Here is a 23,530-nt window from a genome sequence, read left to right as displayed (position 1 = left end):
GGACGTAAAAGCGGAGATTATCCCTCGAGGATAAATTAGGCGTTTACCCTATCGAAAAGGAGTCTCTTCCCTCGAGATGAAAGTAGGCGTCCGATTAGTAGGACGTTAAAAGGCTGCGCTGCGATATAGGAGACGTAGGCGACTAGCGAGGCCCGGACTAGCTCCGTACCGGACGATTAACTCTATCCGGAAGGCCTAGTAGTAGATATAAGGTGTATACCCTAGATCTACGGCTGCTTCCTCTTAAAGCCGGGGAGCGGGAGGAAGAAAACTAGTACCTCTATAGAGTAGTAGGAGGCTTAGAGGAATGCGAAGGCGACAGCGTAGTAGGGGAGAGGAGTAGACGACGACGATCGCTAGAGGAGGAATTCTAGCCGAAGGGAAGACGGCACTCCCTAAACCGTTCGGGAAGCACTTATAGACTAGTATATAAGCGGCTCGATCGGAATCGAATATCTCCGATAGTAGATACGCCGGACGGAAGGAGGACAGAGCTCTACCGGACGGTCTTAAAGCGGGATATTCCCCCTTAACGAGACGGGGTTACAGTTTCGGGCGGATGAGGAGACGCACACCTCGTCCGTTACCTAGGAGGTTTAGAAACCTAAGGTACGATAGACGGTAAGTGATTGCCGGAGCGATATTTTGCGTTAGGATGCGGACTAGCCTATCGGTAGTCTCTCTTTTTAGCGGTTTGGTTAACTTAGGAGATAGTTAAAAGGACACTATAAAACGTAGTTAGGCTAGGAGTAGCTGCGGTGCCGTGCATCGCGAGGCGCTTTACGTAGGAGCGTAGGTCTGTTTCCTCCCCTCTGAAGACGGCCAAAAGAGCCGGTAGTAAGGGCTTAGATAGGGCTTTAGTTCAGATTAGGTGCAAAGGTAGACTAGCCTATATAAACAAGTACAATGAACCCCTAACCCTAACCCTAAAACCGTAATATCTAGCCGGCGAAGACTTCCGAGTCCGGTCGGTAGGCTATAAGCTCGATAGTATAAGCGCTTAATTATAGGAGCTTAACTAGATAGTTAGTATCTCCGGTAATTTGTTCGATACCTACGATAGGAGCTTCGGGTAGTAAAGGTATAAGGATTAGTATAGCTTTTCCTTCCGGGGTTTCTAAAGGAGGGAATACTAATAGTTTAGCGTAGGCGTAGTTAAGGGACTATACTTAAATAATATCGCCTTTATTATAGTACGTAGTACGATGTTCCGCTATAAAAGCGACTTACCCTATTACCTAGTAAACGTATAGCTTATAGCGGTTAAACTATAGTAGGCTAAGGATAATTTTATATTAAAGGTCGGCTACGAACATTAAGGACTATTTCTAATAGCCTACGATTTTAAACGTTACTATTATATAGTACGTAACTCGCTTAGCTATAGACGTCCCGTCGGCTATTCTAAGAGATCTCGAATATATAAGGGGAAATTAAGGAAAGGCCTTTATAGCCGAGCTACTAATAAATAAGGCGTTTATACTAGGGTCGAGGTAAGCGGAGCCCTTACGCTAGTTTAGTCGGATACTAAGGACGATATAGGGCTCCGTAATTAGTTCGAGGACTTCGTCCTCGTCTTCGTACTATAGCGATATATAAAGGGATAAAGCTAATAGTTATAGTTATTAGATACTAACGGATTCGAGTCTATCTACTTCTTAGCTAAAGTAGTAGATACTCCTTTTTCTAATTTAGTAGACGAATCTAAGAGTTCCTCGATACGAGTAGAGTTAGCGGTAATTACGGTAGCGCCGGGTCGTAGCGCCTAGACTCCCTTAGAGGTAAAACCCTTTATAGAGTAGAGGTTATACTATAGATAGTAACCAATTTCCCGGTAGCGGAAGTAACGGTCTTTATCTTAAAAGCGCTTTCGCTCGACGTCTATTAGGCGAGGAAGGTTAAGATACTTATCTATAAGTACGTAATTTCTCGGGTTAGTCGCGGAGGAGATAGTATTATTCGTTAAGGTAGTAGAGCGTAAACTACTACCTTATTTTTTATTACTCTTATCGACGTCGATTATAGTAGTAGATACCGCCTTAGCGCCGTAAGGGTAATCCGCTTTAAGGTTATCGAAGTCGATATCGACCTAGTTATATTACTTAACAAGCTCTTCGGCTATTTTAATTCTTAGTCTAATAAGTCGCTATCGGAAGCGGAAGTTAAGTTTTCTCTTTAAGGTATCTAGCTCCGATATTAGGGTCTAATCTATATAGGGACGGAGTTCGAGGTAGTAGTTATAGAAGTCCGTAAAGGACTCGGAGTTACTTTATTTAAGGCGCTCTATTTCGGATCTAGTATAGTTAGCGTAATTTAGATCTATATAGCGTATATTTATCTAGGCGAATAACTATTCGATAGTAGTAAAGTATAGCGAGGTTAGCGTATCCGCGTAGGAGTCTAACCTAGAAGGTATACGTAACTTAAGGAGTTACTAAACGGTACTACCTATATACTAGTAGATAAATCCGAGTAAGTCTTCGATACTTCTAAATTTAGTAGTATTAAGGAGTATATCTATAGATCGGAGCTATTATTTATATCTCGGCTTAGTCTTTCCTCCTATAAACTTCTTAGGGTATTATACTCCTCGAGCGATCTTATAACCTCTTAATATAGTAGGATTATAGGTAGTAATATTTAATACCATTAATATCGGTATACTACCTTCGGACGAGCGGTAGCGGCTACGACGGTCGTTATCCTCGTTATAGTCGCGCTAGTATTTATCGCGACGGTTATCGCGGCGGTTATTACGGCGGTAGTCGCGGCGGTAATTACTAAAGTTATCCTTAGAGTCGGACTCGCTATAGTCCGGGAATCTAGGGTTACGAGAGCGAGAGTAATAGTAGTTTAACTAAGGAGCCGGTAGTAGTCGCGGAGGTAGAGCTATAGTAGTATTTACTTATCGCTTAAGCGAGATTAAGCGTACGGAGCGTTAGTATTCGGTAGGCTCGAACGTAACTACTCGCTTTCTAAGAGCCTTTTTAAGCTACTTAATACGAGCCTTTAACGTATCCTAGGTAGTACTAGCTCCCTTAGCTATAGCTAGGGAGGCTTAGCTCTACTCTACGGCGGTAACGTAGGAATCGATATCCTAATTAGTACGAGCGAGGCTCTCTTTAAGCTCCTTAACGGTCTTATAAAAGGCCTTAGCTTAGTCCTTATATTTTAGAATAAGCTTACTCTTATTATCGTTCTAAAGGGTTCGGCTAAGATCCTTAATTTTCTCTAGGGTAAGCTAATAGTTAACGTAGTAGGCGTCGAACCGGAGTCGCTATATCTCGTAGCTCTTATAAAGGACGTCTTAGTTCTAGAGGGTCTCGTTAAAGGATTAGTAGATAGTTCTAACTAGCTAATAGGCGATTATAGGATTCTTTTTAACGAAGGCCTTAAAACGCTCGATGTTTATATTAGCGAGGACGCTAAGCGAGAGGGTCGTAACTAGCCTATCTAGGAGCTCGGTTCCCGTATAGAGGTAATAGAGTAGTAGTTAATTAGTTTTTAAGGCGATTCGTAAGAGGATAGAGGAAACGTTATACTAGGGGTAGGTATTTATTAGATATTAGTATAGTATAAACGATCGGACGAGGTTAATAGCTTTAAATAAGAAGTCGATAGAAGTCTATAGTCGGTTACGCGAGTAGACTCTATATATACTATTTTCTTACGTAAGGGTATAGAGTAGCGAGTCGTATAGATATATAAGAAGCCTCGCGAGGGACGGAGTCTACTTGTCGCTATTATCTTTACTTTATCCGATATCTATTCTATATATATATCCTTTATTCTTTATTTCTTCCTTAATTTCCTTCTCGTCTAAGATAGGCGCGCGCGTACTAGCGTAACACTAAGGTCGTATAGGAATTCGAAGTATATACTCGTAGTAGTACTAGCGGTAAGGGGAATATTCGAATTTACTAATCTTACGCGTTAGCGTAGGATATAGGTTTTCTAGGTTAAGAGTATGTCCGTATACTTATCGAATCTCTAGAGTACCTAAGTACTAATCTAGCGTACTCGGGTACGGTCGATTCTAGAGTACGTAAGTACTAATCTAGAGCGCCTACGTACGCTTTTCTCTAGAGCGCCTACGTACGCTATCGGTAATATTACTTAAGGTATAGTATCGTCCTAAGAGGTACTAAGATTAACTCGGAAGTACTAGTTAGTTAGTTCTAGAGGCGCTTATAGCTAAAGTTAAGGCGCCTAGTAGTATCGCGATATTACTCCTATAGCTATAGCGTTAGTAGATCGGTATAGCTAGCCTATACTATATAGTCGTTAAATTATACTTAGGGGTATATAAATATATTACGGCTTAAACGGAAGGAAGAGACGTAATTCTAATAACTCGGTAAATAGATAAGTTTATATATAATACTATAGAAGAGAGTCTAAGAAGGACTCGAAGATATATAGAAATAGTTGCGGCCTTAGGCATCCCTAAGGTAGGTACGGAGACCGGCCGTAATACTACCTAACCCTAACCCTAAACTACCTTATAGTAGTAGTAGTAGTAGTAGTAGTAGTAGTAGTAGGAGTAAGTAAATATAGAAGAAGAAGGTAACGTAAAGTTTAAAGTTTTACTTATATAAGACAGTTAAAAAGCGCCTAAGGGTACAGTCTTAGATACCGAATCGGTTAACACTTCCTTGTTCTTAAGCGGTTCTAAAACGTTCGGTCTTCTAAGCGGGTTGCCTGTTAAGGTATGCCGGGCTGATTCTTACAATACCGGAAACGACTGTTTTGCCGTGTACGCTTCTGGGTTTGCCTCGAGCTCGACTCCTCCACCAGCCCGACTCCTCCACCGCCCGCGGATTCTTAAAATTTAGAAAAATCAAGCGAGACGATCACCCAGTCCCATCCCAACGGACTGACTGTTTACATACACTTCCTATCCACTCCTCCGAAGGACAAGGTTCGAGATTTTTGGCACACTTTGTTTCTTCTGACACATCGGAGGCAGCTCGAGAGATAGCAATATGTCGATTTGTCAGTGGGCTCGAGGCTAGGGCGCATACCACCGACTGGGCCTTGTATCTCTTCGTGTTTAACAGTTGTAGATACGAATCCATTTGCCTTCCGAAGGTGGAGGGTGTGCTCCTTGCGGGTTAGTCTCGGGACTCTGCTTGGGAAACCAAAGCGAGGACATGCAACGAGCTGTTAGTGCGTCGTCGAAGACTTGCCTCAGGTAGGCAAAAGCAAGGCCAGGATGGTGTTGTACAGCAACCGTAACAACAGCATTCGGACTTTCCCAGTTTACCTTGGAGCGCACTGAAAAGGAGGCAGCGAACACCACAATCCCATCACCGAGTTGAAGCCTCTAGCTGGAATGCAGGTCTACGGCCTAACACCCACGGCCAGTGTCAATCGAGTCAACACATAGGAAACTGCATTACCGAGATGTTGGATGAAACGAAGTTCCACGGCTCAACACCCGCCGGGCAGCATTAATGAACTCGACATGCGAAAATTTATTACCGAGATGCTGGAAGAAGTGACCGATGGAGAGCGAGAGCTTGACCGGCAGCTGTATAGCGACATGTATAAGGAATGGTCGAAAAAATGGAGACTTGTCCTGCCCGGGGGTTCATTTTGATGATTGGAATGATTGCCACTGCTGTATTGAAGTTTCTGCTGGTTCGAGAGAGCGATATTAGTGAATCGTGCACGGTGTTGTAGTGCAGATGAGAAGCGAAGTTTGGAGAACATCCGCATGAATGTCTCATTTCAAGAACCGTGGGCAAGTTGCATCCGCCCGTCATGAACCAGATCACTACTTTTGTCGGGTTTGTTCGCCTTTGTCATCCCGTCGAGGTCGTGCTCTTTTCGGTGTTTGTAGAACGATGCCGCGAGACTCTCTAGTTCAGTGACCCACCTTGAAGGCGATCTTCACCCTTAGAACCTTTCTCACTGCCAGAAGTGCGGCAAAGCCCTCGTTCCCACTCCCCCGTCAAGTATCCCAATGCTGCTCAGATTGACAGTGGAGCGAGGAATTGTGTGGAATGGATGGAGTGTCAGAACTGACGGGATCTTGGGCAACGTGACACGATCGCACGGCGCCGCCAGTACAGCACGACAAAATTCCCTTCAACGAGCTTGCCGAGGTCCCAAGACCTGCAGCCGGGCAGCCACAATTTGTAGTTGCAAGGCTGGTGGGCGCATTCTTGACACGACACCGCCTTCTGGCATCCCCTGGAACACGCGATGAGCCTCACGAGCCGACGGTTGGGTAGTGATAGGATAAGCTCATATGGTTGAGAAGGATGAGCGATGTGGTCCGAAGAAGGCATCAGCACGAGGGAGAGTCGTAGAATGAGGAGTGAAGTAGCCGGTAGGATGTTGAGAAGGACACAGAGGCACACATACCGTGTGTGGCTGTCGATTGAAACCTGTCGCCACCAAGGTAGCCCACGCAGGCAACAACCAATTCCCCACTCCAGCGCACATTCTGTCAACGAGTCCCATGACCGGACCCAGGCCAACCGATCCTCATTTAATCCTATCACAGAGCCCAGAATCTCCCTTGGTTGCTTCGAAAATATGTCATCCGACTTCCTCGGGTTCTTGGTGACGCTGTCGTGGTGCCATTGTACTGATGAAGGTGGACATGCTGTGTGCGGCCGTATTCGTACAGCAACATCACATCTTTACTGCAGATACCTTCTCATGGCGAAGGCGGGCGATGGTACTGCCAGATTTCCCTGCCATCTCTCGAAAACGTCCGCTGACAGCTCATTTTGAAGTCAAGGGCCTGAGAGGAAAGGTAGGACTCGGTGGAGGTGTCTTCGGCGAACGGAAGCAGAAGGCCGTCGTGGGCTGGACTCGCGACTGCCGGAACGTGATGGCCAAGGGATGTTGAAGAGCGTGAGAGTGGACAAGTCGTAGATGCATCTCAAAGAAGGAGAATTTCGGAGTACTTGGGACTCGATCGAAAGCCAGGGGCGGCGTGCGCTGCATACATGCAATAGATCGGTGCGCCAGGCGTGCGGTCAAGCTACGACGGGACGTTGCGCAGCAGCGTGACGTCGAAAATCATGGGCATAGGCGACCCTGTCGACCTCAATGCAAGACCATGCTCTGCCCACAGAGTCGAAACCTTTGCACCTGGGCGAGAAGATCGGATATATCACACCAAACGGACCATTGGGCACCACCGCTGCTGCTCCGCTGGGCTTCTCTGCGGGCGTTTACGGGAGACTGTTGCAACAGGCTGCCAACATCTGTGCTCGCTGGGTCCGAAGATGTAGACGGAGCTACTTTTCCGCAGAGCGAGTGGATTGTTGAACAGTTCTGCAGCTGGTCGGTTGTCTGGGAGAAGAGCTGCACCACCGAATCGCACTCCTCGATATCTCGCATGCCGAGCTGCAAAAGAGAGTATTGGGCGGTCTCCGCCCCATTGAATAGATGATGAAGAAAGGCCCAGGTAGAGAGTATGGCAGCAATCTGAGAAAGGATGATTCAGCGCCCCCAAGTAGCACGAACTGGAGGAAGAAGGGTGGCATGCCTTGTGCAAGAGGTATTCCGGCCGCGACCATACATGTCGTCCACTCCATGATCATTGGCCTGGCCTAGAGAGCGTAAGACGTCTCGATCCCGTAGACTCCGGTGCTCAGTGGTTGAGGAGGATCCACCGTAGGTGAGCTTCGGCTGGATCCCGGGCGTCGCAATTTGCAGGCCATAGGCGCATATGGTGGTGCAATCACGATGGGATGCGAACCGGAGTCCACGAGCTATCGCAGCATAATGCGTAGTGAGGTTTCGGTAGTCCGTCGTTGTAGACAAAGCCAAGGACCATGTCCAGGAAGTTGAGCGTGGGAAGAAGAGGATGTGTCGGATTCGTGACTGCAGAGACCATCTGCGCAGGTCGGTGACTGGTCGGTCCGGTGTAGACAGTGAAATGCAATGGTGAGCGGCGAACGAGCGATAGCCAACATTCGGTCGTCCGCTCGTGTCCGCCTTGCTCCGGCAGACCACCTTGCTTCAGAAGGATTTGGCTGCTAGCAGCTCTCGCCTTTGCGGAGTCATCGTCTGGATGTGGGGCACTGACAGAACGTCCTTGGAGACCCTGGTAGAGTCGGCACTGGTTTAGTGGTGACGAGGGCGATGCGGCCATGACAGCCATGGTTGAAGCGTGTATTTCGGTCGCGGCACGGCGCCAGAGCTCGGCGAGCATTGTCTCAGCTGGTCTCTCCCCTTCCCCCAATGCAGTTGGGACGCAGTGGACGATATATCGAGAAGTGCAGAGACCGGTCTTCTACCTTGCGGGAATGAATCGGGAGCGTAAGCATAGTGGACGCGAGATCTCGCAAGCGATCGGCGGTGGACCGGGCGGTTGGGTGGATGTTGCTGATAGAGCGAATAGACTCCTTCGCAGTTGGCGTGCGTTGGTTTGGCGAGGCTTCAGAGCAAAGCGCCGCGACATGCTCAGCGGCTCGTCCGGCATTTGTTGAGGCCCATGTCGCAATATGGTGGCCGGCTTGATCGCAGGTGCGGAAGACCTCGTCCATCTTCAGCTCGCCGATGGGACTGAAGACGGTCTCCAGATCGACCAACTGCTGTTGCGTGAGCAAGTCCAAAAGCCGGCGGAATGCAGTCGACGGCGGCGCGTCTGAGGACTCCGTCGAAGAAGAGCCTTTTGGAGGAGAGACCCGCTTTTCGACGACCGATGGATTGGGGGAGTGAGGGGCTTGAGTTGAGCTTTGAATGTCTTGCGTGGAGTTGATGACGCGAGCGGTCTGCTGCTGGAGAGATGGTGATGAAATTTTCGACGACCAAGGTATGGATGCTAGGGCCGCCGAGTATCGAGAATCGAGGCCATGCTCGTCAGAGTACTCGCCGGTCATTGTAAGGAAGTTCGTCCAGGCTGACGCCAGTACCTGACAATGTCCAGATGTTGAGATTCAATATTTCCTTCCGTAGGAACAATGCGAGGCTGCCCGCTTGCATGACTGCGTGTCCACTAGGTCTGTCAGATGCGTGGGAAGCACCGACAATGCGGATTCCGCAATGGCTTGTGGGTACAGCAGCGTTCCATCCCGGAATCTTGAGGGGGAGGGTGGCATTGTAAAGGAAGAAGCCATACAAGATCGCCTCACCTGCGGGACTTGTAATGTGAAGGCGGTCGTCCTCGTTCCTTATCAGTCTTCGTTTCAGTCTTCGATGCTTTGACTGCTTGCCCAGTCCGTGCTTGCCCAGGCCATAGCGAGAGCAAGCGCGGAGGTTTTTCACGGCGATCGACGGCGAAGGTATTCGAGCGCATCTCAGGCGCTCTGCGGATGGTCAAAAGCCTGTTCTCAACACTGCCGAACAAGTATTTTGCGAGTCGTGAGCGGACATTGCGGGTCTCTCGTCAGGCTGTTGATGAACGAGTGGAATCGAGGTACCAGCCCAACATGGCTCCCAGAGCGGTGGTAGTCTTTGTCGCAAGGCGGGCATCGGTGGCCATGTATGTACTGTTGGCCGCCGAAATGGCCAGCACGGTGTGCATCTTCATAGCAGTCGAAGAAACCCGAGCAGGAACGACACCGACAACGGCAGCAGCAGAACTGGACAGCAGAATGTCTTGAGCTGCGTGGTCGCGCAGTCGGAAACACTCCTAGGCATGTCCAGGAAAGCGACAACGAACAAGGCCACGATTGCGTGTGTGCAAATGAGTTGGTGCAACTGTTCTTCACGGTGGGGAAGGGGTGCTGTCCTCTTCTCGGTCCTGTGTGTTCGTTCCCGCGGGATACTGCACGATCCCTCCCTTGTGCTTGAGCATTGCCCGATTGCTCGAGGGTTTCGCAGCTCTCGTTCATGTGATGTAGTCGCATGCTGGGAGGGCGCTGGTGGTGATTCCCGGTGGTGTCGAGGGTGATGATCGGACGTACGTGCCGGTGTGCTCTGGTGTACCGATGGCAGCGATGAAAGGAATGCATATATTGATTTGCAGCGATGTCGCAACGAGCACTCAATTTCGGATGATGCGAGCGGCAGGGGATGTTGCAAGAAATGAGCATGCCAGCCATGCTATCGGATTCGAGGCCGCACGGTACGCGGCGAAATGGGATTCAAAGTCAAGTCCAAGACAGCAGGACAGGGGAAGGTGACGGAAGAAGACTGCCAGTAGTAGACGATGGTTTCGCGGAGGATCTTCAGCTGGCAGTTCCAGTAGACGGGTGAGGCGGCGTAAGGATTGCCATGCGGATTCGGCGCCTCGACATGGACTACGAGGCATTTGGCGGGACAAGCCGGTGCGAGGAGTTGGCGCAAGGAGACCATGCGAGGGTGTAACACGAGGTCGTGCGGCGAGAGTGTCGTTTGGACATGGCACTTTTAAAGGCGATTTGCTGCTGCACACACAGCGGAGAGGGGCCAGAGTGATCCGTCTGAGAAGTAGGCTAGGCGGACAGAACGAGCCTTGGATGGAGAGATCGGGGTTGACGGCTGGAATGGCTTTTGTTAGAGGATGTGATGGAAGATAAGACGAGAGCTGGGTGATTGACCTCTGCCACGAGTGATGTGTTGCTCTTGACCGTTCACACGAGTAACGTGTCAACAGCCATAACCGCTCCAGATGAGGAGACCGGGGCCTCTGCGCTGCTGACTTGGGAGGCAGAGATGGAAGCCCTGGCGCTGAAACGCCTGCTTGAAACGATGGCCTGACCTGGGTTCCTGGCTGAGGTTGACTTGGCCCGTCCTGGTGCTGAGGACAAGAGGAGAGTCAATGGCACTGCGGAAAGACGTCAGTGTAGTTCTTGCGGGCAGAGCATGATGATGGGCACACGGGTTCTCTTGCCTTCGTCTGCGCGACACGGACGTGCAGTCACTGGTTTCCTGTTGAACGAGGTGTCGCGTGTGCGCATGCTTGCATTTCGCCAGCATTGCCGCAGGAATCGAGCGGTCGATGTGGTGCTGACGGAAGATGTTGCCAATGATATGGAGAAAATCAAGACGGGCCCAATCTGGGTCGGCGTCGGACTTGACCCGGCTGATGAGAACATCTTGGCGATTCGACAAGACGTGGCAGCAGAGCAGGGACTCGTGTGTCGGCGATAGTAGATATCCAGGGACCGGATGCAGTACAGGGTTCGGTTCAACCTGTAGAGGGACAGCATGTGGATGAGATCGTTGACATTTTGTGACGGTCGGCGGTTGGAGGTCGTCTTAAGTGGGAGCGGGATGCCGAGAGAGAACGTTGCTGACATTGGGGCGAAAAGCATGTCAAAGATTGACGATGCAGGCGTTCTGGTCGTTGGCGGATGCGATGCGGGACGCGGTGCCGGCATGGATCAAGTCTACTGCACTCAAGGCGCCTTCGATCGATCAGATCTCCTGGCAGAGGATGCGGGCGGCGAAGGAAAGATTGAGGAGTGCTCTGAAATCTGGTCGTTGGTGCTCAATCTTAGCTTCGTTGATGATTTCGGTGTCTTTGCAGAAGATCTCGACGCGGTCCAAAGCGATGATGAAGTCATGGTAGCGCTCGCCAAAGTGGTGGATACATTTGGCAAAGGATTCAGTGGAAGTCCGGCCGTGATTGGATCCAGGATTGCGACGGACCGACATAGAACTACCTCGTATCACGTCTGGCTGCCCGTGTACGTGACGCAGAACTCGCACGTGTCGCCGTTTTTGGAGTCAAGATGAAGTCCGAGCACCGGCAGCAGACTTGAGGGGTTCAAAGCACCTGGTCGCGGAGCTCGTCGTCGCTCCGGCGCTAGACGATGGTCTTGTGATGGTCGACGCGGGCGTGGCCCCTTCGCAATGGTCGGTGGTGTGTTGTTGGGGGCATGGCGGACATCTCTTACTCGCGCAAGCGACTCGCACGGAAGCTGGAAATGCGTTTGCCAGTGTCAGATCATGGACCGCCTAGCATTGTCTTGCTCTTGCTCGTGTGGTGAGGGCTGGTGTCGCTGAAGGACCGGTGTCGCTGAAGGACCGTTGTCGCTGAAGGACCGGTGTCGCTGAAGGACGGTGTCGCTGAAGGGCTGGTGAGGCTGGTGAAGGCCGGTGTCGAAGGCTCGGTGGAAGGCTCGGTGGATAACTCGGTGGATGGCTCGGATGGTGGTGAAGTCGCTGGTGAGCACGCGGAGGTCGTATTCATGGCACAGAGCTGGTAAGGCAATGAGGATCATGGAGGCGCGCGCAGCCAGCCGCAGAGGGTGACTCAGAAGGTGTGTTGTGGACATTTTTCATTGCTCTTGCTCTTGGCGCAGGTGGTGGATGGCGGGTGGTCGTGAACGTGCAGCAATTTATGGCGTGATTGCGCAGTGGATGTTCATGGTAGTGAATCAGTCAAGTCGTAATAGGTAATAGGATCATGGCGGTGATCAGTCAAGTGAATTGTTCATGGCGGTGAACACAGGGGGAGCTGCTGGCGAGCAGTCGAATCGTGATGGTGCTGCATTGACGGCAGTCTTGAATCGTGATAGTGGTGCTGCATTGACGGCAGTCGAGACGGTGTAGGCTGCAGAGCGCAGTTTCGAGGGTGCGGAAGGATACGGTCGTGAAAACGCTGCTGGCGAGCAGTCTTTGGTCATGGCGCCGCATTGAGGGCAGTTCGAGGGTTGCGGAGGGTCGTGAGAACGCTGGTGTTGGCGCAGATGGAGGAGTGGTTGCTGGTGGAGCGCGCGGAAGTCGTGTTCATGGCACAGAGCTGGTGAGATTGCTGAGGAGCATGAAGGCGCGCGCAGCCAGCCGAAGGTGGTGGACATGGTGGAGGTCGTGAAGGTCGTGGAAACGCTAGTGTTAGCGCAGGTGTCGAGAAAGCTAGTGTTTACGCAGGTGAACGAGTGGTTGCTAGTGTCGCTCGTGAAGGTGCTTTTGAAGGCGCACACGGAGTCGAGAACGCTGGTGCTGGCGCAGATGGTGAAAAACAGGCGTAGCTGGATGCCGCTGTTGCGCAGCCGAGGGCACTACATCGTAGTGTGTTGTTGACCGAACGGACTGTCACGGAGATGTTGGAGCATGAGGAGATGCTCAAAAGGCGGCGCAAGAGCTGTGTGATGCTTGCAGGGGCGGTTGTGATGTCGGAGTCGGTATCGGTGAGGGTGGCAGCGAGTGCTTGAAGCTGCTGGGGACTGGTGCGCTGTCGCGAGCGCAGAGTGCGGCTTCTGAGGCACTGGTAGAGCGACTGGTGTTGTCGAAGCTGGTGAGGAACGAGTTGTGGTGCGACTGCCGGTGCAGTGGAAGGTGCGGCAGCTGCTGGTGCAGCAATCGGTGAGGACGAGGCTGGCAAATTCGACGCTGCCTGTGAGAGTGATGATGTCGGCGGAGCGACTGGTCGAAGCGGTTGTTGAAGAAGATGCGGGCTGCTCTCGGTGTTGGTGCGTTGATGAGCTCGTAAGCTCGCAGAGTTGACTAGCAGTTGGTAAAGCAGCAAGCAGATGCGGCTGCTTTCGGTGTCAGTGTTGTGAAGCCCACAGCGGTCCACTGAGGCGCTTCGGTGATCTGGAGTAATCAGTTCACTGGCAGTTGGTAAGCAGATGCGGCTGCTCTCGATGTTGGTGTATGCGCTGCAGCGCAGTCGGTGTCGGTGTCGGTGTACAGTCAGGTGTTTTGGTCTTCCTGAAGGGTGCTGAGCTCAGCTCACAAGCACGTGTCGGTGTCGGTGTCGGTGTCGGTGTGCGAAGCCCTCACCGTCCGCTAAGGCACGTCGATGATCCAGAGTGCATGAGCACTGATCCAGTGGCGGTGTAGCCGGAACGAGCTGAGAGTCGTGATTCCGGAGCTGGTGACAGTTGTCGACTGCCAGCGGTGGTGCGATAAGGTGGACAATCGTCGCTGCGCGTCCGCATGACTATGTCTCTCACGCTGTCCACACAAACCTGAGTGTGTTTGCTGCCATGTGCCTGCGTGCATTCGGTCCAAATGGCACGCATTGTTCCTTGGTCTGTGATCGTCAGACATCGAGGTAGGGGCGTCTCGAGGAACCTGCTGCGAGGGTTTTCGGTATCGCAGGGTGACAGACTGGCCTGAGATGCTGGCTAGTCGCTGTCCATGAGTAGGGCTATGAATACCCAAGCTCGTGCTTCTAGCCGCAGCCAGGATGAGACGACATGGAGCTGTGAATACCCAAGCTGGAATTCAGCTCCTTGTGTCGACGAGGAGGAGTTGGTGCCTGTGAAGAAGGCTCGTGTTGCAGACAGCTTACTCGTTGCCAATGCAGGCTGCGAGCGCGTGGAGCTGTTGAGGGTTCGTGCGTTGTCGAGAACGCAGTGTGCGTTGAGCGGCTGGTGTCGTCGAGATGATGGTCGGAGCGAGTGGTGCGATGGCCGGCGAGACTGCTACTGGCGGTGCTGTACTCGACGGTAGATCGTTTGTCGGCCGGAGAGTCGATTGGCAATGGTTGAGCCGACGGAGCTGGTGGAAAGATGGCATCAAACATGGGTGACTTTGATGGCAGCACCTCCTGCGTGACAAGCTGCCTTTCGAGGGCAGTGAAATGAGACGTCAGCAATCCAAAGTGACTCTTGAGGGTGCTCCGGCCAGTTGGTAAGGCACGAGAGCGACGAGGTTTCGGAGGGGATAACGACTGAGCAGTCGCTGGAGGTGTTGGCAATGCTGGAGGTGTTGATGAAGGCTGAGAAGACGACTGCGGCTGCACTCGTGAGCGCGCACGCCAGTTATCATTGGGACAAGAGCCATGATAGCTAGAATGTCCGTGCTGGCGACAGCGAAAGCAGATGTTCAGCTGTATACAGTGATCCTTCTGCTCTTGTGGGGGAGGCTCGAAGTACTGCACTTGCGGTGATCCTGCGTTCGGAGCCGGCTGCTGAGACGGCGTGCGAAGAGATGTTGATGCCGTATCTTGAAGCGGCGGTGTTGCTGGTGGTGAGGGCGGAAGGATTGCCTGCTGTTGCATGCGAGCGAGGCCAATCTTGTATCCACGCAACTCAGTCTCCAAGCTCCTGTGCACTCTTGCGCCTCTACCCCTGGTGGACGGTGGAAGGATTGACGGTGGCTATCGAGCCATGGAGGTTGCGGGGGACTGCGATGACTCGGTGTCGCTCGGAACGGTGCTGTTGCTGTCGCTTTTGAGGTGCGATGTCGATGGACTCGCGTGTTTGGTAGACGCGTCGAGAGGTCGGTGGGAACGACGACGGCGGTGAGGGCAGTAGACATCCGGATGGACTCTGGTACGCGCAATGCGTCTGGTAGATTCTTGTCACGATCGAACTTAGTGTCACGGCTCAATAAGAGACAGGGTTCAAGGACCGAAGAAGTTCGAGCGCATGGGAGGATGCTCTAGAAGGCAGTGCACGTTCGGCTGATCGGGAAAGCGTAGGAAGGATTGGGAGCGCTGCATGACCATGCCAGTGACTGACTGATGTTGCTGTATCCGCAGCGTTCGTGCCATCGGGCGTGGGGTGCATTGATCTCCAGAGCAGAAGTTGTCGGATGAGGTGGGTACTTTGCGGAGCAGATTTTGAAGCTGTAGTCTGGCATTTGCGCATGACGGCTTGACAAAGGTAGACTGGGTCTGGCAGAATTCATGGGAGAGAGGGTTTGTCGATATCACTGCGAGAAAATATCAGATCAGATCGGAGCGGGCGGTGGAGCTGCTTGTCATACCTTGCGTGGCGTGGTTCGCTACCGGGCCATTCCACAACTTCCACACCATGTTCGCCATGACGATGAGTATTGGAGGTTGACAGGTGATCGTGGGTAATGCGCGAGGAACACGAAGGGTGAACTCGGTATGCGTGACCACCCTCGGCCAGGGCACGGAGAGAATTGTCCAAGTCGCGAGGTTGTTGAGGCTGAGAGCACCAAGGTCAGGAGCACCGAGGCCAGGAGCAGGGCGTTCGAGGATGGCAAGACCTCACTCGGGTTTCTGGCGGCATTCTTCATCTCAAAGGAAACGGCGAATCATCCCATTGGCAGCTTCGAGTCTCGACATCTCGCCAGGCGACGATGGGCAGGGCGCCAAGAACGGTTTGTTTTGACGGGGCGGATGTGAGGACATGAGGTTGTCGCGAGCGGCCTGATCATATTCTGTGATGATGATCGTAACCTCGCTTGATTTTGTACCGTGCGGTGCTGTTTGTCGGACTGTGCGGTGGCCAATGGACGACTCGTGATCAGTCATGTGTTGTTCTGTTGATCCATGGACGACATGCGAGCTGGATCTGAAGACCTTCTCGCCAAAGGATTCTCCGACGCTGACAAAATCCAAGCTACTCAGCTAGTCTTGCTGGCGGCTGATGAGGCGCCTGCGGTCCATGGTGGAATCGTCGGCCATCGTGGCGTCTTCGCTTCTAGGGTAAATATGGAGAGATGATGGTGTTGGTCGATCCACGGGAAAGTTCAAGCGACGTACTTCGGTTTGAACACTGGTCCAGGTGTCTGCTCACGGCGAGGCCGACAGAGACTGGTGAAGCGAGGAAATCATGTGCAGTTGGTGCCACGATGAAGTGAGACGGTGTAGTGCCGATTGTCGTGGCAGTATTAGGTGGTCCGGCCACAGTTGCTGGGACTGGCGGTCGCTGTCGACAGTGACAAGTCCAGCGCCGTGAAAAAGATCTCAGTTGAACGCGATGGGTTCATCGCATCCGTTGATCGTGCCAATACAGAATGATGCGTTTTGTATACCCCCGAAAGTCGTCGTAGCGCCCGGCAATGATCCAGTTGGAGTTTGGGATGAACTCTTGAACGTCTGATCACGATGTGACATGGTCTTGACTCGATCTCCAGCAATGGCACATGCTGTCTTGGACTGCTCGCTGCGCGTTCGCTGCAGCAGCCATGCGAGCTCGATCGGGTTTCCACTGACTTCTGTCTTCTGACTCTTCACGCGATCATGCGCGGCCACCAGTATGGGCGTAAGCTGGGTTTGATCGAGGGTTGCGTGGCGTCAAGCGTGAGGCGTCAAAGACTCTGTGGGACCGTGCGCGATCCTGACGGTTTTTCAGTTGTGTGCTGCGGAGGACGTAGCGTTGCTTTACTGATCGTTGAACGACTGTCGAGCCGGGAACGGCAACTGCAGCGCTGCAGGGCGAGAAGCTGACGGCGAGAAGTTGCTGCGAGACACGAGCGCCTGGTAAGTCGGGAGCTCAGTTCCAGGTTGATGGTGGTCGTGCGTAGGCTGGTGAGCAAGCCGGGGTCGAAGGCGACATCACCAGGGTTGCTGCTTTCTCTGCTAAACGTCAGCTACGTCGGGGTGAGATGCGAAGCAGCGAGAAGGGGATGATTACCATGGCAAACACCAACAAATCTGCAGGTGTGTCTGTCGAAGAGGAAGCCGCGTTTGTTGGGAGCAGGGCCTGCGTTGGAGCAAAAGCTGGTTTTCGTGGTTGTTGATGAAGTCGGTTGTGACATCCTGCTGTTTGTGGTGCCATCCCGGTCTTCTTCGTCCCTTCGTAATTGTAGAGTCCAAGGGGCAGGGCGTGAACATTGTCGATGGTAAATTGCTCGCGGATTGTCCGGGACATCGGCCAGCGCAGCATCGTAGAGGCGGTGTCGTTGACCGATGAGGCCGTAGGAGTGGTGTTGAGGACTTGCGAAAACAACAGGCGGTAGATGGTAGCTCGTTGGCGGGTCGAGGTGGAGCGGGCATGGTAGACCTCTGTGTGAAATAGTTAGTACCAGACAAGCGAGATGATCTCAAGCGGAGATGGGCCAAACCACAGGTGCAGAGAACAGTGAGCTCGAGCTGGCCTGACAGGCTGGTCTCCGCGATGGTCCGGTGAGTGGCGGATCGATGCTCACTACTGTGTCCCGAGTCTGAGGTGTCCCGAGTCGAGACCAGTGTCCAACTGCCGAACTTCACCATACGACAGCTTCTGCTCCGTGAGGAGTGAGTGTATCTGCAAGCTTTTGACGGCGAGCTGGTGCGAAGCGTGGACTGGAGCCTCAAACCAAACGACAGCTAGTGTCTTGCCGCTCCTTTGCAGGGGATGGCATGGTATCGAAGCAGCCGAACTTCACCATACGACGACCTCCCGGAACAAGTGTCCATAAGCGAGAGTTCGCGAGGAGGTGTCTTACTGCGAACAGCATGGTAGGAAGCGTGGGCTTTGTTGACGGTGGGCGGCACCGGTGTCGAAGCTTCATCAACGACCATCTTCAGAGCAACAATCTTCGGTCCACCTGACCGTCATGGCTCCCATGAAGGACGTCTTCCAGCTCGAAGAACTGTTTGATCGAGAAGCAGCCGGACTTCACCATACAACACTCTCCCGGGAATGTACCCATGAGCCAAAGTAGGCGAGGAGATGTCTTACTACTCGGAGAGCAGCATGGTAGGAAGCGTGGGCTTTGTTGACGGTGGGTGGCACCGGTGTCGAGTTTCTCAGCGACCATCTTCAGAGCAACAATCTTCAGTCCACCTGACCGTCATGGCTCCCATGAAGGACGTCTTCCAGCTCAAAAGAACTGTCTGATAGGAAACAGCCGGACTTCACCCAACGACATCGAGGTGTCTTGCTGCTCGGAGAGCCGCACGGGTATGGAAGCATGGGCGTTGTCGTCCGAACGGGTGATGTGGCGGCATCTCGAGGGCGGGTGATGCGGTGGCATCTCGAAGGCGGTCGTGTGGAGGTGGTCGTGGAGATGTGATGGTGCGAAGGTGATCCGATCGTGCGAAGGTGGTCGTCCACGTGTGTGAATGCTCCGGCGAGCTGCAAAGGTTCAGAATGGGTGAAGGGAGTTGCTCGAGCAGACTCGAATGGAAGGCGGAGGTGAGGATTGATGGGTGCATGAATGTGTGATGTGTGATGCGGGATACTGATGAGTTATGTGATGAGGATCAGTGATGGAGGTTGTTGATGAGGATCAGTGATGGAGGTTGTTGATGAGGATCAGTGATGGAGGTTGTTGATGAGGATCAGTGACGGAGGTTGTTGATGAGGCTTGGCTTGGCTTGGAGGAAGGCAGTCGTGATGGAGGCAGTCGCAAAACAAAACAAACCGACGCGTAGCACTCACCTCACATTGCACTCACACAGCTGTGACTTCCCTGTCGACTCGGCTTTCCTTCCGACTGAACAATGCTCCTGAACTGGTCCCTTTCTTCCGATTTCGGGATGATTCTCCCTCTCGCGTCGATTACTACACAAACCAGCGATGTTCCGTTCGTGTCAAGCAGAGTGGAGCGGCCGCGTCCTACAAAGGAAAGTCATAACTGATTGAATTCGTTTGGGTCCAAGCAGAGCAGTTGCTGTTATCTTTCATACGGCAGATCCCAGTGGAAGCCGCCGAATGTCATGCTGCAAGCGTACTCTGCTATATTGGCTTCTCGCCGCCCGTTGTGAATGTCCGCGCGTCACATCACATCTCACATCTCGCATCTCACATGCACATTCCTTCTGTTCACTCTTCCTTGTCAGAATCGCACATCACGCATGTCTCTGGTTCGAGCTGTTAGTCGAGCATGATCGTCTTGAGGCGTCCGATAAGGGATAAACTCACGTTCATGGCGTTCCTTCTTCACCACAGTCCAGCCATTACTCTCCTCGCTATTTGCATCGGTGTACTCGCTATCATCCTCATGCTCTGATGTGTCGCCTCCCTTTTCAGTGGTGTAGTGCGTGCTGTCGACTTGGTCAAGGCGTTTGACGGATGTTGCATCAGCTTGGCGAGTCTTGTAGCTGGCTCCGAAGAAATCCGTTGCGAAAGTGATTTTGAAGTCGATGAAGTCGGTCGATGTCTTTGCCACGCCGGCGCAGGCTTGGCTGAGAGAAGCTTTGCAAGTGGTGAGCCCAGCGCTCAACAGAGCGATCGAGGGAGCAGCGGTTTGTAGGATGAAGTCGATGAAGGGTTTCGAAGTTCGGAGGACGGCAGCTTTGCAGGATGTGAATTCAGCGCTCAAAGACGCCAGTGCGAGCGCAGCGATACGCATGATGAAGTCGGTGGCGGCGTGGACATGAGAGCGGGTCGATGCGGAGAGCGTGCGCACTCGCGTGAAGCACGCTGCAGGTGTCAGTCAGTGTCAGAAGACGCAGAGTGAAGAGGTGAGACGAGATCCATACCCTCGCGAATGTTGGTGTCGGTCATTCCGGCGGCGATCGTGAGCAGGCTCATGACTGTGAGCGAGACACAAAACGCCAGCAAGGCGTCGTGAGTGGGTGGCAGTGGCGGGCATGGCGGAGGTGGCGGCATGCGCGAGACGCAGAAGCTCTGGACGAAGCTTGGGGAGTGCATGGTGGGTGTTGAAAGTCCGGAGACGACTGATGGCGGACGATGATGTTGAGATGGAGGATGAGTCCCGATCTGCGGTGGTGAGCTTGGAGAGTTGGTGACTCCGCACGGAAGGGAAAGAATGGAAGCTGGACGGGAAGCTGGAGGGCAAGAAGGCTAGCGCGCTTGGCACGTATTTCTCAAGAAGTGACGGGATCACCTTGACAGGCTGACGGATATGGGGTTTTGTCATGTGTGAAGTGATGAAGTGAAAGCGTCGGAGATCATGTGTTGGTCGAGAACGAATGGAGTGGACTTACTCCCTTCTTTTCCACCCGTGTCCCGCGCAAGTCGATGCCTTCCAGGAGATTCGCAGCAGCCTCATCCACAAGTCTTCCGCGTATTCGGATTCCGAGAGAACTCTCACCCCAACCGCTTCTTCCCATTTGTCCATGAGCCACATACGAGGTCGCACGAGACCGACTGTGCAGCGATTCGAAGATTCGTGCAGCAGCGCGGTGATGACCAGTACGACGACCAACACCATTGCGCACCGCGAGCACCCCGGAAGAAACCTGCACTTGATTGTGATGAGCTGGATCGCTTTATCTGGCAGACGCGAACCGAGTCGCGAACCGCGAACCGCGAACCACCGATCGTGCGGCCTGGGCTGGCGAGCAACGGGAAATCGAGCAACCGAAGAAACACAACAAGACTGGCCAGCGGTCAAGTTCAAGGCTTCCAATGCATGAACTGAGTGGATTGACGAATGCCTGGAGGATAATGACACACCGGGATATCAGCTGCGAGCAGGAGTCGATTGGACGTCGGGAAAGATGCACGCAACAACGAGATCTGAAGTGAATGATCTCATTTGTACAATACCGTGGAATGCGAGCAAAGACGCACGCTACGGCTCTGCATCCTGTTCGGTTCACCTCACCCCATTCCAAGGCTCCTCAGTGACAATTCCGTGCTCATTCATGCTTCTGCTCGGCCACAATTTGTGAATGCCCACAGGTACGACTACTTTCCGCATAACCCACCTGCAATGTTCCGAAAGATCAGGGAAAAGTACTGGATATCACAAAGTCCCTTCACTTCTTTTCTTCTTCTTCTTCTTCTTCTTGAGAACCATACACTCGTCTCCTTGATCAGAGATCCTTCTTGTCTCTCGGAGTGTGTTTAGCGAGCGCGGCGGTGGCCATGATGGTCAGAACTGGGTCTGAAATGACAATGTAGGGCCAGGCAGTCGTGCTCGTGCTCAGGCGAGAGCTTGTACGAGGGCGCATCGAGCACCGTATGCTACCTCGGCGTGAGTCGGCAGGACGGAGTTCCTGTCACTTGATGAGCGCGGCGAGTGGAACAATGATGTACCGATGAGCGGCGAGGTTGCTGGAGACTGTGACGGCGTTGCAGGCCTCGAGATCTGGCTTCGAGCTGCTGGAAAGCGCGCGGACGGCGGAGCAGAGCATTACCGTGAGGTGAGGTCTGCTCAAGCTGGTGAGTTTTCTTGCTTCGTCGTTCTGGAGATGGTGGTGGGTTAGCCGTGCCATCGTTGTCAGAGGTGGGAAAGCTCTTGTCGATTTCGCTGCTCGACAGCGGTGAGGTGATGACAGCGGTGAGTTGGTGGCAGCGTGGTAGGCTATAGTAGGTGGTCAGTCAGCGGGTTGAGGTCGGCGCCTTCGTGCGTACATGCGCCACGGCATATCGGTATTCTATCGAGAGGCATCCCAGCAGAGATCATAGAGGATGTCGATGATGGATGTTTGCGAGTAACATTTTTCATGCTTAGTAAGCGAGTCTTGCAAGGCACCCGACCTCCCGTCCTGTTAGTCTCAGAAGCACAGACCCTCTTGGCAAGCACTAACCTCTTCGAGCGCCTCGCCTGAGAGGGTCTGAGGGCCTAGTAGCGTTTTTGGGTGATGCTATGTAGCGCCGCGACATCGAAAATTCAAAACTACTTTTATCGCATAATTGAGGTATGTATAAGAAGCTGCATGTCGATCTAATTATACTACTGTAAAAATTATGCTATAATTCCATTGCTGTCGTGCGTAGTAGGGGTATTAGTTTCCAACTAGTATCGTAGCTAGATTCTTATGCCAAAAGCTTAAAATTACTATGCCTGTGTCTATTGCGCCCCTATATCCGTCGCTAGTACTATGTTATTTGTCCGCCATAGCAAGACGCTGCCGCGCGCGTTCCTCCTTAGCCTTAATCGCTGCCGCCCTACTCTGCTAATCCGCTAGGTTCTACTTCGTTAATAGCGGTTAATAAGCTCTTAGTCGTCGGCTAGAGCGACTGCGTACACTCGACTAAGTTGCTACAGTCTCGACATAGGGATGCTATCCCGTATTGCGATAAGTCGACGGCGCTATGCTGCGAGGCGCTAGCCGCGTTATAAACGGGTTGTTAACTTAGGCAGGCTATAGATTCCGGGTCGTCCGCCTAGTATCTCTAGTATTACGTCCGTTATCTAGCCTTATCCCTAGCCTCCCCTCTACGCGCTGTCCTAAACGTAATTCTTGTGTCTTATCTATGTAGTAGTAGTTAGAGCTTCCTATATAGTATCCTAAGCCTCCGTATCGCGACTAATTGCGGTTGTCGGATAGGCGCCGTACTAGAAGATCGTATGCGGATTCGAAGTCTTGTTCTTACGCTATACGCTTGTCCTACCGCTACGCCTAGCGCTCTTCTTCTAAGTAGTTCCGGAAGGCGCGCAACTTTCGTAGACCTTACTTCGGGTGGCGGTTAACACTACGATAGACTAACTAGTCGTCTAAGGAGAAGCATATAGTATCTGGCGAATGTTAGTATAGTTCGGATGTTTGCCTAGGCAGCTAAGGCATGCTTATTAGTCTCGCTTAATAGTTGTTAATGTTAGTGTTCGAGAGAAGTCTTAGGGGCTCTTACGGGGTTGTTTTATATACTATTCGGTCGCCTGGCTACGCGGCGCAACGTTAGCATCTCGTTAGTGAATTCTGTTAGCTACTAATTGCTATTCGTATATAGCTGTCGACTTATCTACGTTGCCGGCCTTTATCTAATAAATAGTTATGCTAAAGTGCTATAAGAATAGCAATCGCCTCGCGTGTTCTATAATCTTACGGCGAACTCTATTGTCATATAGTAATGTTTAATAAAAGGGAGCCTTACGTTTGCTAGAGCACTAGTAAATAAGACAGTTCGGGTTATAAAGGCACTAGGGTTGTATTAAAAAGGACTTAACTATAAGCATGCTTTTAACCTGTAGGGCTATCCTGTTAATAGGTAGAATTAGATAGCGATGTTAGGACTTGTAGTCCACCGCCGTCCGCGTTATGTCTCGTCTCTACTCCTATCTTATATAGGAGTCGCGATGCGTAAAATCTAATGCTCGCTTAGCAATCGCTCTACCCGTAGGGCCATCCTAACGACGGGCTAAG

At 52.2% G+C, this 23,530-nt stretch overlaps 4 protein-coding genes across 4 annotated transcripts; 1 reads left to right on the top strand and 3 right to left on the bottom strand.

Moving 5' to 3' along the window:
• Positions 1–7,705: 7,705 nt before the first annotated feature.
• On the bottom strand, positions 7,706–8,849 carry MYCGRDRAFT_98072 (uncharacterized protein; the record flags this gene model as incomplete). The annotated part of the gene is made up of 2 exons (XM_003846897.1): positions 7,706–8,017; positions 8,265–8,849. 2 exons carry the CDS (start codon positions 8,847–8,849, stop codon positions 7,706–7,708), a joined length of 897 nt encoding a protein of 298 aa, XP_003846945.1.
• Positions 8,850–11,205: 2,356 nt separating this feature from the next.
• On the top strand, positions 11,206–14,298 carry MYCGRDRAFT_98071 (uncharacterized protein; the record flags this gene model as incomplete). The annotated part of the gene is made up of 7 exons (XM_003846898.1): positions 11,206–11,582; positions 11,921–12,100; positions 12,201–12,267; positions 12,437–12,643; positions 12,971–13,135; positions 13,448–13,461; positions 14,064–14,298. The coding sequence occupies 7 exons, from the start codon at positions 11,206–11,208 to the stop codon at positions 14,296–14,298; spliced, it is 1,245 nt and encodes a 414-aa protein (XP_003846946.1).
• An 895-nt stretch (positions 14,299–15,193) lies between these two features.
• MYCGRDRAFT_98070 (uncharacterized protein) lies at positions 15,194–15,616 on the bottom strand (the record flags this gene model as incomplete). The annotated part of the gene is made up of 2 exons (XM_003846896.1): positions 15,194–15,504; positions 15,559–15,616. 2 exons carry the CDS (start codon positions 15,614–15,616, stop codon positions 15,194–15,196), a joined length of 369 nt encoding a protein of 122 aa, XP_003846944.1.
• Positions 15,617–19,295: 3,679 nt separating this feature from the next.
• On the bottom strand, positions 19,296–20,126 carry MYCGRDRAFT_98069 (uncharacterized protein; the record flags this gene model as incomplete). Its single annotated transcript, XM_003846895.1, has 3 exons — positions 19,296–19,333; positions 19,395–19,895; positions 19,955–20,126. 3 exons carry the CDS (start codon positions 20,124–20,126, stop codon positions 19,296–19,298), a joined length of 711 nt encoding a protein of 236 aa, XP_003846943.1.
• Between the last annotated feature and the right edge of the window lie 3,404 nt (positions 20,127–23,530).

Source organism: Zymoseptoria tritici, chromosome 20, assembly GCF_000219625.1.
Source record: "Zymoseptoria tritici IPO323 chromosome 20, whole genome shotgun sequence".
Classification (NCBI taxonomy): Eukaryota; Fungi; Ascomycota; class Dothideomycetes; order Mycosphaerellales; family Mycosphaerellaceae; genus Zymoseptoria; species Zymoseptoria tritici.
This window is presented reverse-complemented; position numbering and strand designations above follow the sequence as displayed.